This window comes from Palaemon carinicauda, chromosome 18 (assembly GCF_036898095.1).
Source record: "Palaemon carinicauda isolate YSFRI2023 chromosome 18, ASM3689809v2, whole genome shotgun sequence".
Classification (NCBI taxonomy): domain Eukaryota; kingdom Metazoa; phylum Arthropoda; class Malacostraca; order Decapoda; family Palaemonidae; genus Palaemon; species Palaemon carinicauda.
The window spans coordinates 109348140-109365282 of NC_090742.1; the positions used below are offsets into that span (position 1 = coordinate 109348140).

Sequence of the window (17143 nt, forward strand, 5' to 3'; positions counted from 1 at the left end):
GAAGAGCGTTGGAGGCTCTCCTTCCCCAAAGATCCTCGAACCTCCTCTGAGCGTCGCCTGGTGATCATCCCCGACTAGATCAGGGACTTGACTGATGTCTCTATTTCCTCCCCCAAATAGAACGGGAGTGAGACTTAGAGTCACAACAAATCTCCAACCGCAAGAAGTCCTGAGCTGGAGTCAGTTCTGATTTCTTAAGGTTGGTCTGAAGTCCAAGGGACTAGAGGAACCAAAAACTTAATTGGCTGCTTCCGAGCACTTTGTACTAGGTGAACTCACTAGCCAGTCAAGCAGGTATGCCTCTACTTAAAGACCTGTCTACTTCAGTTGTTGTACGACTAAGTCAATAAACTTCGTGAAAACTCTTAGAGCTATGCTGAGCTCGAATGGCATAGCTCCAATTACGTATACCCTTCTCCACAGGCTGCAACCAAGGTAGGGGACAAGTGTCGACCTAACCGACAATACAAAGATGTCAGTAAAATCCATAGATACATTGAAAGCCTCTAAGGGTGGAAAGGTCCATATCTGCGAAATAGCCAACATCCGGAACCTGTCCCACTAAAGGAACAGGGTTAGACCAGACAAGACGAGAAAAGTTTGAGGTAAGCTTGAAACCGTTTTGGCACATAAATTAGACGATCTTGAAATCTCATATATCTCACACAGCAGATAACTCCGCTCTTCAAAGAGATCTTATACGTTCTGTTCCAGACAAGATGTTCCTGGAAGAATCTCCTGAACTGAGGCTAATAGAAAAGACAATCAGCAAACCGACTGAACAAGATAAGTGAGCTTACCCTTCACAAAGGGGATCTCCAAAAAACTGCGCCTTCCTAGCCCTGAGAGAACTCAGATGCTTGTAGCACGATGGTCAAGAGCCTAAATGGTCAGAGTACCGAGAAACGCCAACAAGTGGGACAAAAATCTCAGAAACTAGTATGACTGAGTGAAAAACCTTCCCGAGGGAAGAGACCACTATCAACGAAACCGGAACTAAAGACCTGAAACGAAAACGGCGAGTCCGTCTCCAACTAAAAACTTACCGTCTATAGGCTAGGCTAGCCGAAACTGATACAAACTCAAAAAGACATAAATAATCAAAATGCAATGTAAATGCTAACTTAAAATAGAGCCCAAAGCATTGTAATACTAAACAACTACTAGCTAACGTGAAACTTACCAAATAAACAAGTACTGTAACCACGAAAAAGAAGCAATCAGGTACGAAATCCGACGCCATGGCTAGCTGAACTACTTCAACTGGACATACGGTAGACTTAGTTCTAAGTGATGATATGAATAATATCGTATCAGATATAAAAGTCGAAGAGAAATGAGCTATCTCCCCAGTACACAAACTCATTATGTTTAGTTTGCCTCTACATAAACATGCATTAGTAAAGAAAATAAATGATGCTATCAACATTCCCTGTGATCATGATGACCAAGCTAAGTGTGGTAACTGTCTTATGACCACTTATAATAGAGTGAGTAAAAGTGAATATGATACCATGTGCCCACCGATGGAAAAGACTATAACCGTAAAAAACCAATCTCCTTGGTTTGATGGAGCGACTTTGGAAAAAAAAGAGGGAAAAAAGACGTAAAGAAAGAAAGTGGAATAGGTTAAAAACTGAAAGTACTTGGGTAGAATATGAAACTGCTGCATGTCAATATAACTACCTACTAAAAAGGAAAAAAAGTGAATACTATAAGAGAAAGATCCTCGAAGCAGCAACACATAAATAAGTTATATCGTCTCATGAATGGTATACAGTAATGGGAAATGTAAAAGAAAAGAAGCTACCTGATGGATACAGTGACCAGGAACTAGCAAATAATTTTCTAGTATTCTTTAAAAACAAAATTGAAAACATCACCAGGTCATTTGTAAGTACTCTACATCAGATTAATGATACACCCAGCACACAGACAAAATTAATACGATTTAACAACGTAACACAAGATGATATCACCAGAATTATCAAGAGAGCAAAGAAAACAAACTGTGCGATCGAGCCTATGCCCATATCTGAAGTAATTGGAGAGAGAAACTTTTCTAGTCTAGCCGAAATAATAATGAGAATAGCAAATGCAACCATTGATGAATGTAAGTTTCCTAAATTTGAGAAAATGGCTATAGTCACACCAGTTCTGAAAAATGCACAGGACTACCAGGAATTAAGCTCATATAGACCTATCTAAAATATATCCTTTATCTCAAAAGTGCTTGAATATGTAATTCTTGAACAACTAGTCAGCCACTTAGAAGTAATAGAAGCTTTGTCCGACAACCAATCTGCTTACAGAAAACTATACTCTATGGAGACAGCCATCTGCTCTATTGTAAAAGATATGCTAGAAATGATGGATGAAAGTAGATGTGGTATCTTAATCCTACTCGATGTCAGTGGTGCTTTTGATACAGTTGTGCATGAACTGCTACTAAATAATCTACGGTCCATCGGCGTTGAAGATCAAGCCTTCGAATACCTAAAAGACTACTTAATTGGTAGAAATTATTGTGTACAAATTGGAAACTCCTATTCATCATATGAACCCTTAAACAGAGGGGTACCCCAGGGGAATGTACTTGGCCCAATCTTATTCTGCATCTATACTATTGGTCTATCGAAGATATTACATAGGCATGGCGTGAAGTTCAAACTATTTGCAGATGACACACAATTTTACTTCTCCATAAATGATATACATGACACTACTGAAACTCTAAACTGAATCCTTGATAGTCCTAGAGAATGGGTGACATTTAAGCAACTAAAATTAAATGAGAACAAAACTGAATTCATGGTGGTGGGAAAGAGAAACAGCGTGAGAAACTTAGGTGATCTTCAAATGAACATAGATAATGATTCGGTGCCAATATCTAGTAAAGTTCGAGATCTAGGTGTATTTCTTGACTGTAACCTGTTTCTAAATGCCCAAATAAATAATGTAATAAAAACTGCTGGTTATCATCTAAGAAATATTGCATTTATAAAAAAGTACCTGGAAAAAAATTCTGTAACGAAATTTTTGATAAACTGTGTTATTACCAGGATTGACTACTGCAACTCTATCTACTACAATTTACCAAAAGTGGAACTTAAGAAATTACAAAACATAATAAACAGAGAAGCAAGACTGATAAAAGGTGTCCCATCTAGAGAAAGGATCACCTCTATACTAATCGATTTACACTAGCTGTCGATTAAAGCGAGAATTGAATTTAAAATATGTACAATAACCCACCAAGTTATCAGAACCTGTCCTCCAAAATACTTAAGAGAATTGCTACATATTGCGCAGCCAACAAATCGTGTCGACACGAGAATAATTACAGATGGCTTCAAACTATTGGAACCTAGATATATGTCTACTGTAGGCTCCAGAGCCTTTAAATATACAGCCCCGAGACTATATAATAAGCTCCCATGAAACATTCGAATGATTGAAGACATTAAGGCTTTCAAGAGGAAATTGAAGACTTTCTTATTTTATGAGTCTTTTGACAGTGACGATTTAATAGTAAATGAGGAATATGAGACATGAAACGTTAAATACTCTGAACGAATAAGGTAAAATAACAGTGGAGGTCCTGTAGAGAGTAGGGTTCTTCTGCTGTATGGGACCGGAAAAGCAGCCATCAAAGTAGGTTTGTAAGTAAACACCACGGCCGATGCTCGGAGATGACTTTACGCAACAGGAAAGAGCGAGTGATGCTGTCCTCGTGAACAGCCTCTCGCACACTTGGCCACCTAGCGGTAGCATAAGGAACCGTCTCGTATCCTCGTATCTCAAATTTGTCTCGTATCTCGGGGCAAAAATTTGCTTGAAACCTTCCTCATATCTCAAATTTCTCGTATGTTGGGACACTCGTATATCGAGGTATTACTGTATATAGAGGTGGCTGGGTACCCCCCAGCCACCCCCTGCCTACCCACTAAGCAGTTAGACAGGGTTGCCACCTCGCATTTAAACTCTAAGGGCTACCTCCCGCTGCCGCTGAAAGAATATCCACATAATTAACTCCAGGTTTGTATTAGTTACGGAAAAATACAAATATCTCCGAATTTGTCATATTATTCTAGTCATTTTGCATTACAAATGGACAGTAGTTTATACTGTATTGTTTTATTCTAATCATGCCAACATTAAGTACAGTATAGTACTGTTTATATATTCATCAAGAAATTGGGAAAATAACATAGCTTATTAAATTTTTGTGTGAGAGAAATCCTGTTAATAACATTCATTCATAAGAATTTTATCAACATTGTTTTGACAAAAATCTATATTATTTTTAAAATACAGTACGCTGCAATGTAGAGTATTATCTAGCAAATTAAATGTTTTCATCTTAAACCTCAATACTTGATATGTTTTCAGACTGATGTGAAACGTATGACTACTGCTAATGGCAAGTTAGAGATGGAAAAACTTGCCCTTAGGTCTGAAGTTCTGTCAGCAGCTGAACTCAATGGTGGTGGTGATGATGATGATGATGAAGCTGCAGATGCATCTTTGTATAAACGTAAATACGAGTGGTGTTTACGAGAAATCGAACTTTTGAAAAAACAGTCAAAGCAGCAACAAGAAGATGATCTAGATCAACTTCTCCTCCTCAAAAAGCAGCTTGAAAAGAAGGTATGTTATTTGAGAATAGTAATAAAACCCCCTTTTCTCTTTCCCTTAGGTAATTTCGTTATAATTTCAGTACAGTACTTATCCTTGAGATTTGATGAAGTAAAATATTCAGGTTAACTTTTATGGTGTTATTTTGTGTTCTGTTTGTACAAGACAATCCCAAACTATAAAATAATCTTTAGCACAAAATACTCTACAGTATTAACATGAATTTTCATTAAAGTAATTAACTACCGATGTTGGCAAATAAACCATTTTCCTTATTCTCAGCACTTACGAAATATAAACAGTGAGAAATGTTCATAACCAGAACTGCTCGGAATAGTTCCGAAACATAACTCGCTAATATAGTACTGTAGTTATTGACTGAAATTTAACCATCAATCATTAACAACCACTTCCGATGATGCAGTAGTTGGTGTATCAAAATGCCTAAAATAATTCAGCTTATTCCTGAATTTTGTATTAAATAGACTTAATAGTTTTAATAACCATTGCAACTTGATGTAGCTTTAACAAGCTATTTAAAGTATTTGAGGTTTCAAAGTCCCTACTGAAAATCTGATTAAAGTAAATCTCAAACATACAAACAAGATGCATTCCAAGAGTACATTGGGAAGTTATAAAGTTTGCAAGTACTGTACAACAACATTTAGGTTAGACATCTCGCAACCCTTCCACCATCCTCCAACCCTCCAGTGTTTTCCATCCGCTGATCCTGGTATTGCTAGCTAGTAAGGCTATAAATGTATTTAGATAATAATTGAATTAGTATTCCATGTGTATATTGATTTTCTTCGCATTTTATCGACTAACAATTTCAAGTTCTAATTTTTTTTTAAGTTTTCATTCACCTGATTGCTCTGTAGTCCCAGAGAGAGTAAATTATCCTGATCATTTTCTATCACATTTTGAAGTGCCATTTGTTGTTGCATTGCATTTGATATTTTCGACTCCAGTGGAGACCTTTAGCCACTGTATCATGTTTCTTATATGGATTCTAAGGGCTGAATAGTCATTGATGATTTGGTTAATAGTTTCTTCCTGCACTTTAACAAGACATTAGTTCCATCTGTTGCTTTTTGAAAATGTCTTGTTCTTAGGTCTGGTCTTGCACTGCCATTATCATACCGTCATGGCAAATTCTTCAGTTTATCACAGGAATTGTTCATGCATTGCTTTTCTTTACCATTCTTCTAGTTTTTTTCTGTTCTCTCCTTACACACTTCTGCATCTTGATCCTCATTTATCAAGTTTTCTTCCCATGCACTCTTTAGCCATTCATCTTCACTGGTCGTAAGGTACTGTCCTAGTGGTCAACTTTCGATGTTGACACAATCTTCTGTACTATTGAATTCTTTTTCCTCCTTCACTATGTGATATATAGACCCTTTCAATGTTTGCTCTTGGATGCAGTACTTGGTACATATTCATTACCTTTTGTGTTTTTCAATCGATATAACATAGCTCTTGACTTCTTCCACTCCACTATTCTAGCACTGTACCTGATTACTGGTAATGCCCGGGGCTTTATAGCCTTTATCATGTTTCCAGAGTTAAGCTTTGATATTATTATTATTATTATTATTATTATTATTATTATTATCATCACCATCCTCTTTACTTTGAGTAAATTTTCAGTAAAATCTTAGAATTTTTCTAAGTATTTTGCTCCCTACATACTGATGACTTACATAGCATAGCTCCTGGCGGTATGCAGAACTGTTGAGAGAAGGAAAATCTGGTGAATTGAAAAGCTCAACTACAAAATTAATGCCACTAGCAACAGTAATCTTCAATGAAAACTATTATTGTTATTGTTTTAATTATTATTATTATTATTATTATTATTATTATTATTATTATTATTATGTAAACAAAGCTTCAAACCAAGTTGAAAAGGCAGAAAGCTGCAACCATAACTCCCATTAGGGAAGGTATCCTAGTACAGAAGAAACTCGAGCTGGAGAGAGGCGAGACTTCTTGTATTTGATCTTGAAGCCCAGATGGTCCAGGAACTGGATCACCTTCGTGGTTGCCTGTAGACAAGCAGTCTTGGATGCTGCCCACACCAGCCAGTCATCCAGGTATGCTGCTACATGAATGCCTTCTAAGCTAGCTGTTGTACGAGTGTGTCCGCAAGTTTTGTGAATATCCTTGGGGCTATGTTTAGTCCAAAGGGCATGGCTGTGAAGACATACTTTGTCTTCTGTAGCTTGAATCCTAGGTAGGAGGAGAGGGGGCGGCTGACTGGAAGGGGCCAGTAAGCATCTGCCAGGTCTATTGAGACTGTGTACGCCCCTTTCGGTAACAGGGTCCTTATGTGTTGTAAGGTTAAAATCCGGAACTTGTTGTTCTCGATGAACTTGTTGAGTGGAGACAAGTCTAGAATGACTCTGAGTTTGTCCGAGTCCTTCTTGGGAACACAAAACAGCCTTCCCTCGAATTTGATGGACTTTGCTTTCCTTATAACCTTTTTGTTCAAGAGTTCTAAGATATATTCTTCCAATAAGGGTGTGAAGTGTTGGAAGAATTGAGGAAAGGAAGGTGGAGTTTTGTTCCATTTCCACCCTAGTCCATTCTTGATTAGGCTGTGGGCCCAGGGATCGAAGGTCCAATGATCCCGAAAGTGGAAGAGTCTTCCTCCTACCTGGAGCATCTCATTGTTTAGATGACCCGGAGAGTTTGTTACCCTGACCACGCCCTCCTCTACCCCTTGAGGGGTTTCTTGAGGAGCCTCTTCTAGATCCTCTACCTTTAGGGCGAAAGGTAGTGGTGTGCCTCACAAAGCCAGGGTTAAAGGCTGGTGACTGAGCTACTAACTGCTGAGGTACCATTTGGAATGTGGTTTGCGGCTGGGCAACCATTTGGGGCACTGTGGTCATGGTAACTGGGATGCTGTGCAGGTCTATAAGGCACTCGTGGCTTCTTCGTCTTCCTGTTCTTGGGTTGGGGACCAGCGTCAGAAGATGACATCCTCGTGGAAGACATGCCCCACTTTTGGAGAAGGTTCCTATTCTCCGTGGCGGCTTTAGCAACTACCTCTTGGACTGCTTCCTTTGGGGAGAGGTCCTTGACCCAGATACATGAAGTAATCAGCTTCCTGGGTTTATGCTTGACCGTTGCATTGGCAAAAACGTACTCTCTACAGGCCCTCCTGGCCTTCACGAAAGCGTACAAGTCCTTTACTAGAGTAGCCATGTGCATCTTGGCTAGGACCATGTACATATCTGGGGTACTTGAGATGCCTGCGCACATCTCCATACAGTTCTAGAGAGACAGAGAGGCAGCTAGTCTCTTTTTTGTCTCCTGTTCCCTTTGCAGAAGAAAGTCCAACAGCTTCGGAAGGTTCTCTTTGAACTGCTGTCCTGCAATATCTGGATCTAGTTTTGAGATCGAGAAGGTTAGATGGACCTCGTTCCAATCTTTCTCGCCGGTAGGCAGGGCTAGAGACAATGGTTTACAATCCTCTAGCGTAGGGCAGAGTTTGCCCGCATCAACTGCTTTTAGCACGGAGTGGAGAGCTTTAGCCATAAAGGGAAAAGCTCTGGAGGAAGGAGCAAGGAAGGTAGGGTGCCTCTTGCTCAAAGCAGAAACCTTCAAATTTGTATAGGCGGCTTTCTTCAGGCTACTCGTCAAGAGAGCCTGTGCTTTGTCATGATTAAAGACCACCACCCCCTTAGTTTCCGTCTCTTCTTTAGATGCAGGTTCGTTCTTCAATCTCACGAAGCATTCCGGGTAAGCCAAGGTGTTCAGCCAGAATTGGAGATCGTCGAGTGGTATGGCCCCCATCTAGACGTAGAGTTTCCTATTCATCATGGGCATGAACTCTGCATACCTCCAGGGGTTGATTTCGGAGCATTGGGGTAAGTCAGAGACGTTGGGCCGCTTGTGGGAGCCACTAAAAGCGGCTGAGCGGTGTGCTTCCCTGGCTTCCCTTCTCATCTCTTGCTGTTCCTTGCGCATAGTTTCAATCATCATATGGATTTGCACCGTGAGCGCTTCACTCTTGGATAACAGAGGGTCTGGTTGAGGGGTTGGGGCCGAAGAGGTTGACGGCACCGATTGATATACCGTCACAGACAGTAGAGGATCTTCCGTCACTGTCGATAGGGATCCTTCTTCTTCCTCAGGTGGCTGGGCCACCTCTTCTTCAGGGTCTTCTTGAAGAAGATCCTTTTCGCTGTCCGAGGACACCTCTGACATCCTTTCCTGATGGATGTCTATGCCTTCTAAAGCCATATTAATGTCAGCCTCTATCGTGACGATAGAGGCTGACATTAATAAGGCTTTATGAAGGGAGGCTTGACCTGTGCCTGAGGCACAACCGCGTCGGATGTTGCCTTAGGGAACAGAAGGCTTCTCATTGTTTTGCTTGGTAGGTAAGGTCCCAGAGAGTTCTTCTGGAACCCTCTTACCCACTTTCGAAGCGTTTCCCTTGCAGTATCCCTCGACTCCGCCGTCTTGGGATCACCGAAACAGCTGTAGTACAATGTCTTTGTTTCTGTATTTGAATTGTTTCTTTGTAGCGTAGCCTATTAGTTTCTCTGCTTTCTTTTCAGCTTTTATGCTCTGTTTGGTGAACTTCAAATCCCTGCTGATAATAATACCAAGGTCTTCCTCCTGGTCCACACTTTCTACTTTATAACCCAGCACACGCACACACACACACACACACAGAGAGAGAGAGAGAGAGAGAGAGAGAGAGAGAGAGAGAGAGAGAGAGAGAGAGAGAGAGAGAGAGAGAGAGAGAGAGAGAGAGAGAGAGAGAGAGAGAGAGAGATTTAATGTACTCTATTGTATTATTATTGCAGTACAATATATATCATTTTTAAAAATATATTTTTAAGTGTTACAAGCAAAAGTGAAAAATTAACATCTATTTATTTTAGTGTCCTTTTATCCATGGAATTTCTTATCCATGGCAGTGGCTAAAATAGAATACCCTTGAATAAGGATAGCCAACTGTACGTATAGTTCCATACTCCTAGTTGGTAAGTCTCAGGTTTTTTAATTGTTCTTATAACTGAGGTTCTAGGTTACACTTCCGTAGGAAGTGCAACTGCTACTAGCTATCCTTTGGATAGGTTTGTAGAGTTTGTGGAGACCACATATATTTGCTGTAAGAGTTGTGGGTTAGTTTAAGAAAAAATAATTTTTTTATTGAGATGATGTTGTTTTATCAGTTATTTGTTGACCGTAGTTATTCAATGAGACAGACAAGAACATAGACAGACATTTGGTAAATGTAAAGTATAAATGGCAGAGATAGATATGGTAAAGGTAAAGGATGAAGAAAAAAGGCAATGTGGAAGATTTTAATTGGAAACCATTTCAAACAGAAAAATAGGACAAATATAATTTGAAGTCTAGAGTGTGCAAATAGAGAGAAATAGGACAAAAAGTGTGTGAGAAATAGAATTATCAACTGTAAGAGCCATTTCTTCAGCTGTGATTCTCTATCTGATTTTGAACTTTCCGACAAAAATTTGCTATAATTTGATACCGAAATCATCTCGATTGGCCCCACAGTTATTAGACTGCTGTGAAGCCTTGGCTTATCTGTGAGTTATGTTTGAAGTATCTCATGAATTCCAGTCAGGGGAAAATGTGTATGATTATCCCTATGTAAATAATAAATCCAAAGTATTATTATTGGAATAGTAACATTTTATTTTTCAGTAATTATACAATTATTTTCTTCAGGTTGCTGATGCATATGAAGAAACAGATGAACAACGGCAGGTTGTAGCACAACTTAAACGTAAATGCCAGAGACTCCAGGCTGAAATGAATGATTTGAAGATATTGCTGGAAGAACAGACATCCCGAAATAACCTCCTGGAAAAGAAACAAAGAAAGTAAGTTTAACTTCCAAGGTAGTAATCAAGAAATATATTCACAAAGATGTTAAGTTTAGAACATGAAGTCCTGCTGGTTCATTTTGTTTTATACTTTTTACATGTAATTTGGGAAGAAATCTGAAAAATATATAAATCAATACAGATATCTGTTTTAAAAGGTGTACAGTATCTACAAAAATTTGTGCAAGGATTACTTCAATACAAGTAATATGTCTGAGGGTACTGGAGAATAGCAAGGTTACGACTGCACTGTTTAGACAAAGATAGAAATTATACGCTAAGAAAAAATTTTCAATACATGATTGTGTAAGTTTATTTGTTCTGACGTATATACAGTACAAACCTTTATTCCTTTAAAAATGGATATGCCTTCACATGCGCTGGAATGACTATCGAGTCATAAACAAGATAGTGGGTAATGACTAATGGCAAGAGGGAAAAGCTCCGCCCACCGTCTTTCACAGAATAGCCACTTTTGTCCTTGGCCGCAACAGGTACAAGCATATCATTGCACTGCTCTATTGACTGTTTTTTATAAGCACTCTCATTCAAAAACAGAAGCACCATAAGAAGGGCATGTGGTAGAGTAAATTTGTTTACTTGAATCTTTTTGCTTTGTGGAAGTTTCTCTGTCTCAGGAGTGTGTTGGCTGCTCCTGGGTGCCCGGTAATGACATTATTTTTCTGGTGTGGAACGCTCAGTGCTGACAGTGTTCCCGAGGTGATGATACCCTATTGTGCAGTGTCAGCGAGTGTGTTCCCAGTGCTGCCATTGTAACAAAATTACTAGTGTAATGGTTTCTGTTGCTGCAAAAGAAATTCTTGTAGCTTCCTCTTCCAAGGGAGGGTAGTCCTTATTGATCACCCAGACCATCACTTCTTTGGGATAGAAAGGAAGATTGGTTGACAAGGGGAAGTAGAAGAAATTTCTCTCCTCATCTACCAACCTTTTCTCCCTCCTGCTCACCAACATATTCTCCCTTCTTTCTCTTCATTAGACACTTCTTCCTTGAGAAGATGACGACCAAGAAGGCAATCACACAAGAAGGCCTTTCGCTAAATGCTCATTGGTACTTATAGCAATTACTCTCTTTCTTCTAGAGGGAATTATGCTACTCATTTGCTAACTGGTACCTTTGTAGTCAGGCAAGCGGAATGTGAGCCAGTATTTCAGACACTGCAGTTTCACCAGGTGTAGATGGGTAGCCCTTCTTGGACAGAACATCAGCACTGTAAGCCAGGTAAGATAAGGCCTATATGCTCCCACCTTTCCCATTACTGTAGTGATATACAGTAGAAGGATTGCTTCTTACCCTTGTGTACCTCTTTATGCCAGTTCAGAGCGCACATTATCTGGTATCTTAGGCTTCAGTAAGTGAATGTTAGTCTGAAGTGACAGCCACTGCAGTTTCATCACTTTCAGGTGAACGGTTATATCCAGACCAATCTCCAGAAAAGGTAGACTGATTGGGGTATCGTTCACTCAACATTCTTGTGCCGATACGAATCTTACGCGTTGACAAGTACCTGTGGGGTCAGTTAGTGATCACCACCACTCTTTTATGATTTGCAAGTGAAGCGTCTTACCTAGACCGAACTCAAGCACTGTACTGTCTATTGTTCAGTAGACGCCTCCCGAGCTCACAGGCTGACCTGTGTCGGTGGGGTCAATTAGTGATCGTGAGCTTGTTGTAACAGCTACTGTATAGCTCTTTACCTTTTGGAAGCTATAGAGTTTTCTCACCAATTGGTATGAAAGGTGAGACCAGCGCAACAGTGACATGGGTCTGTTCCCGTACCTGGTGATCAGTCCTTCTGTACTAGATACGAACAGTGTCGTGTGAAGCTATGATTCTCCTTCCTTTGCTCTTTTACTTCTGATTCTGTCCTTCTATTTCTGATTCTGACTATTTTTCTCTGAAGAAGAAATCCTGGATGGTTGATCATAAGGAGACCTCTCCTCTTCGTTGTGAAAGAGACAATTACCATCTGGTATCTGATCCCGTGTGATCAGTGCACCAGTCTGTGGGTCCAGTACAACTATCTCTGCAGCTTAACAGGCCCAAAGTGAGCTGCCCTGTCACTCACACTGGAGGTCGATCGGTCCTATGATGGGCCAATCATCTGTGCCAACACTCAATTATTTGTGCCACAGCTGATCCCCCAGTCATTGGCCAATCTGTCCTGAGCTGTACAGATCATGGTACAGGCCTTTCTTCAGTACCTCCAGAATAAGAGATACAACTGCATATTACAGGTCTTGCATGTCGTTGAATGTGCTTACCCTGTCAGTAAATGTTCTCTGCTCTGAACATCAAGCCAGGCTGACCACATCTGTTCACAAGATGGTTCCAGGAATTGTTTTCCAGATATAGAGTAAGAACATTCTCAGCCCAATTAATCGGCTGCTTTTTTATTATAAATTCTCAGATCCATTTTGGATTTGAATGTCTGTAATCTAGGGAGAGGAAGAATTTTCCAGAACAGCTTGGCAAGCATGTAGGTTCTAGCTCTGAGGTACCATTGGCTGACTGATGGTTGGTCATGCTAGCACCTTTTGGGCACCGAGTCTCTCTTACAGAGAGAAGGCTTTGATGAAATCACTTGGCTTCAACAATGAAATATCTTTTCCATGTTGAAACCTTGTGATAGATAGGAAGGCTTTCGAAGTAAGGGAAAATTTTCCCACAACCTGACTAAATTTCTCTCTATAGTTTTTCTACTTCTTGATTTCATTTCGGCCTCCTCCAAATTATATAATCTTTCTTCTATCTTACTATCCTAACTCTGAGTAATGTTGGTTTTTATTTATCACTGTATTATTATTGATTATTATAGCTAATATTATTATTAGTATTATTATTATTTGTAAATGGCGTGGATATATCCACCTACATAGCTATTCACTGCTTAGATGAATGGGAAGATGTTTGCCTTCAAAGCTATATGTTAGATTGATGGATGACCTTAACCATTCTAACAATGGTTTGGACCTTTCTGGCACAACTATTCATAATAGTTAGGTCATCAGAATCCAGGGGGATCCATTCCTTAAGACTCTTGGCTTCTGACCGGAAGCTCATCATTACAAATACAGGGAAGATGATACCATGTTTTTATGGCCTCAATCCTAACAGGCGGTTGTTCCCATCTAACAAACCTTCCGCTATTTATGTCGATTATCTTTCGGCGAAGCTGGAAGGTAGCCATTAGACTAAAAGTGCAAGGTGCCAACCTACCTAACCACTTTAATGGATAGGCAGGGGCGGGCTTGGGGGTACCCAGCCGCCTATATATACTCTCACAGCTGTGAGCTATGTCACTTTTTTCTTTTGGCTTGTAGAGAGCGGACGTCTCCTCTCTCTCTTCCAAAGGCTATCATTGGACATTTTGATTTTTGGTTTCTCTTTACAGGTGAGCTTGTTCTTCTTTTGATCGCCCTCATGCAGACATATCCTGGGCGCGAGGGCGCCGCGTGCAGTACCTTCATGTCTTCGGTGGATACTGACTGCACTCTATGTGTCCATTTTGTAGAGGGCGTCGCTGCGAGCAGGATTCGCCCTGTGAAAAGTATAGTGAGTGGCCTGCCTCCCAATGGGAGAAGTTTGGACAGTGCATGAAGAAGACAAAGCGCAATCTTTCTCCCTCAGGGGCTAGGAAAGTGCATTCTTATTATCGCACCATCAGACCTCTTTCTAAAGCTCCTTCTCCCTCGCTTTCCTTGGGAGTCGATTGAGCAGGAGTGCAGACTGGATGACTCCTTGGGGTACTGGGTTATTGTTGCTTACCATAGAGGAGCAGCCTCACCTCCAGCTGCCGGGGAACCTTTTTCTCTAGCAGACGTGTTGTATTCCTACAAAGGAAGCGCTTCAACTCCTTCAGCGTGGTCACGGGAAGGATCCTACTCAAGAGCCCATTTGTCCTTTGGAGGTCGGCGAAGTCCGCCGGTCGCCCTCTCTCTGGTCATTCCACGCGTGGACGAGGTGATCGCTCACGTTCCTCCCTCCAACGGCCTCCTGCTGACGACGTTCCTGATCACCATCTTAGGACATCGTCATCTCTTAACCCTCAGCCTTATGTTTCTTTCTACAGGAATACTTTGGCTAGAGGAGATGATCTTCACAAGACCAGCGCTCTTCTACCAGTGGCACATGAGGACAAAACTCTGTATCTCCTCGTCCTTCGGGACACTTGTCTTTTGATCGTCCTTCGTGACGATCTGAAGATCATCTTAGAGATCGTAGTGCATTGCGATCTCAATGCTCTTCCTCCAGAAGGCATTCTTGTTCTAGAACTTCACGCTCATGAGACCAACGATCTCGACGCTCTCCAAGGATGTGTTCCTCTTCACAAGGAAAAGTCTTGCGATTGTGGTTATCACAATCTCAAGCAACTCAGTCTAGATTCAGGTGTCACGTGGCCTTGTGGTAGCTGTGGCTTAAGACATAAGAGTATAGGAGATGAGGATAATGACAGATGTTACTCTGTATCTTTTTCTACAGTTCGTATATTTAACAAAAATGAATTCACATTCTGAATGAGCACATCAATTATCAAATGTCAAAGTCACAATGTCAAATTAACTTGTAGTTCAAAAGCTAAGTGCTCTTTAATAGAATATCAAATTTACAAAGTTCTAAGGACTGGCTAGGGAGATGGATGCAGCGGGGGTTTTTATAAAGTTAACACAAGTCTACATAGTGAATCGAAAAGATGTTTGTAAGGCCAGGGTCGGCTTCGAACAATGGGACGGCACTGCAGCGAGTTACTGAACTATTCTACTTCTTTTTGCCCATGCTTTCTCCTTATGTGTGGCAGGACCCGGATGGGGGTACCATGGGTGCCCACTGGGGTTTAGGTAGAGAAGGCGGCTGTCCCTGTTCGTCTATGCTTTGCACTTCAGCTTGCTGTCTCATCTCTGTAGCCAAGACCTGTGGGAAAGGGATATGACTCAGCAATATGACAGATCAGTAACACGTCACTGTCACGGATCAAGCAATTCAGAGCTTCGAAGGCACAGATCAACAATCTTGTGCCTGCCTTCGACTTGTTATTTTTTGCTTTTTTTTTCATTTACTTCTTGTGACACGAGTCTGAACGCTTGCGTTCTAGATCGCGTCAATGTAGATTACGAGGATGACGCTCACACCAGCGAGGGCGTTGGTCACGCTCTCGAGGGTGCCGTTCATGCGGATGACGTTCACAATCACGAGGCCAGCACTCACGTTTGCGAGCCAGGCACTTAAGGCGTTCACACCGTTCACGATCAAGGGCTATCAGAAAGGCTGACCCGGACAGTATTCCATCGGGTCATGATCCTAGGAAAGTTGCCTCTTCCTTAAACTTCTCCCAGTATATGTCCTTTGAGGGGCTACAAGTCTATACTCGATGGAAGTCTTCAAGAATGTTTTTCAAACATTACCTATGACAGCTGGAAGAAATTAAACACTTTTTCATGGTAGCTGGTAATGTAATTAGACCAGCTTATTAGAGTTATGCATGGACTCTTATGGACTGTATATTTTGGGACTCATACAGCTGACATAGTCCAGGTTAAATATTCTTTGCAATGTATAATAAACTAAGTTTATTTTGAAGTCAATAGGTGACCTTATTATTTATCTGTAAGGAATGTTTTTTATTATTCTATTCCCTAAGATGTTCATGGGGTAAACATCTGTTGCTTTTATGCATACATAATGCAAATATTGTTAAACCGATTTTATTACATTTATTTCCTTTTGGAAATAATAAAGGATTGTACGTATTTTTGCGTTTCCATCGTTGGAGCTAGTGTTTTTTTTTTCTAAATAAAAACTGGTGTACCTTAAGTTTTTTAACTTACTACAGATTATATCTTAGTCATGTTCATCCAAATATGCATTCGTTACAGTTTGTGAGGCTGTGATGATGACTATCTTATCCTAATATATTTTGCAATAAACTGTCAGAGGCCACTCATAGAGCGGTTGGGTTTTCCCAAATAACTACTTTGGGAAGGGTAACACATTCCACCATTTAATGATGGTTATGGTAAGATTTTAAATCTCCTTTCATCAAAAATCAATTTTTTGGTTGAGATAGCCATGTCGTCCTGATGGACCCGCCCGTTACTTTTCATCCCCTCAATTTTCAGTGTGAGGCCATCTTGCATACAAATGGCTACTGCAAGCATGGCGAACCAGCGGCCGTGTTACAATAACCAACTGGGATCGGAGTTGTAACGGCTCACTGATGTATCCAATCCTATCTCATACCCTTCAAGACAAGGTTAACTCTATTTGGTGAAGGATAGCCGTGGTTGTTTTAAAGACGTCCCTGTTACATACACGATATCTTTCGGGATATTCGTTCTGGGGGTTGTAACCCCGTGATACCTCTACAGGTAAAATTCTCTGATATATCACTCGCAGTAAATATCCCTAGTAGAAAGCTGCCTAAGAAGAACTTCCATCAGGACGACATGGCTATCTCACCCAAAGATAGATTTTTCCTGTCAAAATCCCTTTTATAAACTAGGAATGTACTTCCATAAGACGTTCATGTGATATCTCTCATGACAACTGAATTGCTCAGGTGGCTATCATATTTGTTTTGAATTTTTAGCGAGGTGTTAAGGTTTTCCCTAGA

At 40.6% G+C, this 17143-nt stretch overlaps 1 protein-coding gene across 6 annotated transcripts in view; it reads left to right on the plus strand.

The window, feature by feature from the left end:
- The window catches only part of LOC137657944 (uncharacterized), a 201223-nt gene that overhangs the window by 58988 nt on the left and 125092 nt on the right, over window positions 1-17143 (plus strand). For all 6 annotated transcript variants that reach the window (XM_068392657.1, XM_068392660.1, XM_068392658.1 and 3 more), the window contains 2 exons: window positions 4393-4650; window positions 10357-10511. In XM_068392657.1, coding sequence (XP_068248758.1) covers window positions 4393-4650; window positions 10357-10511 — 413 coding nt within the window. The remainder of the gene's footprint in view (window positions 1-4392; window positions 4651-10356; window positions 10512-17143) is intronic.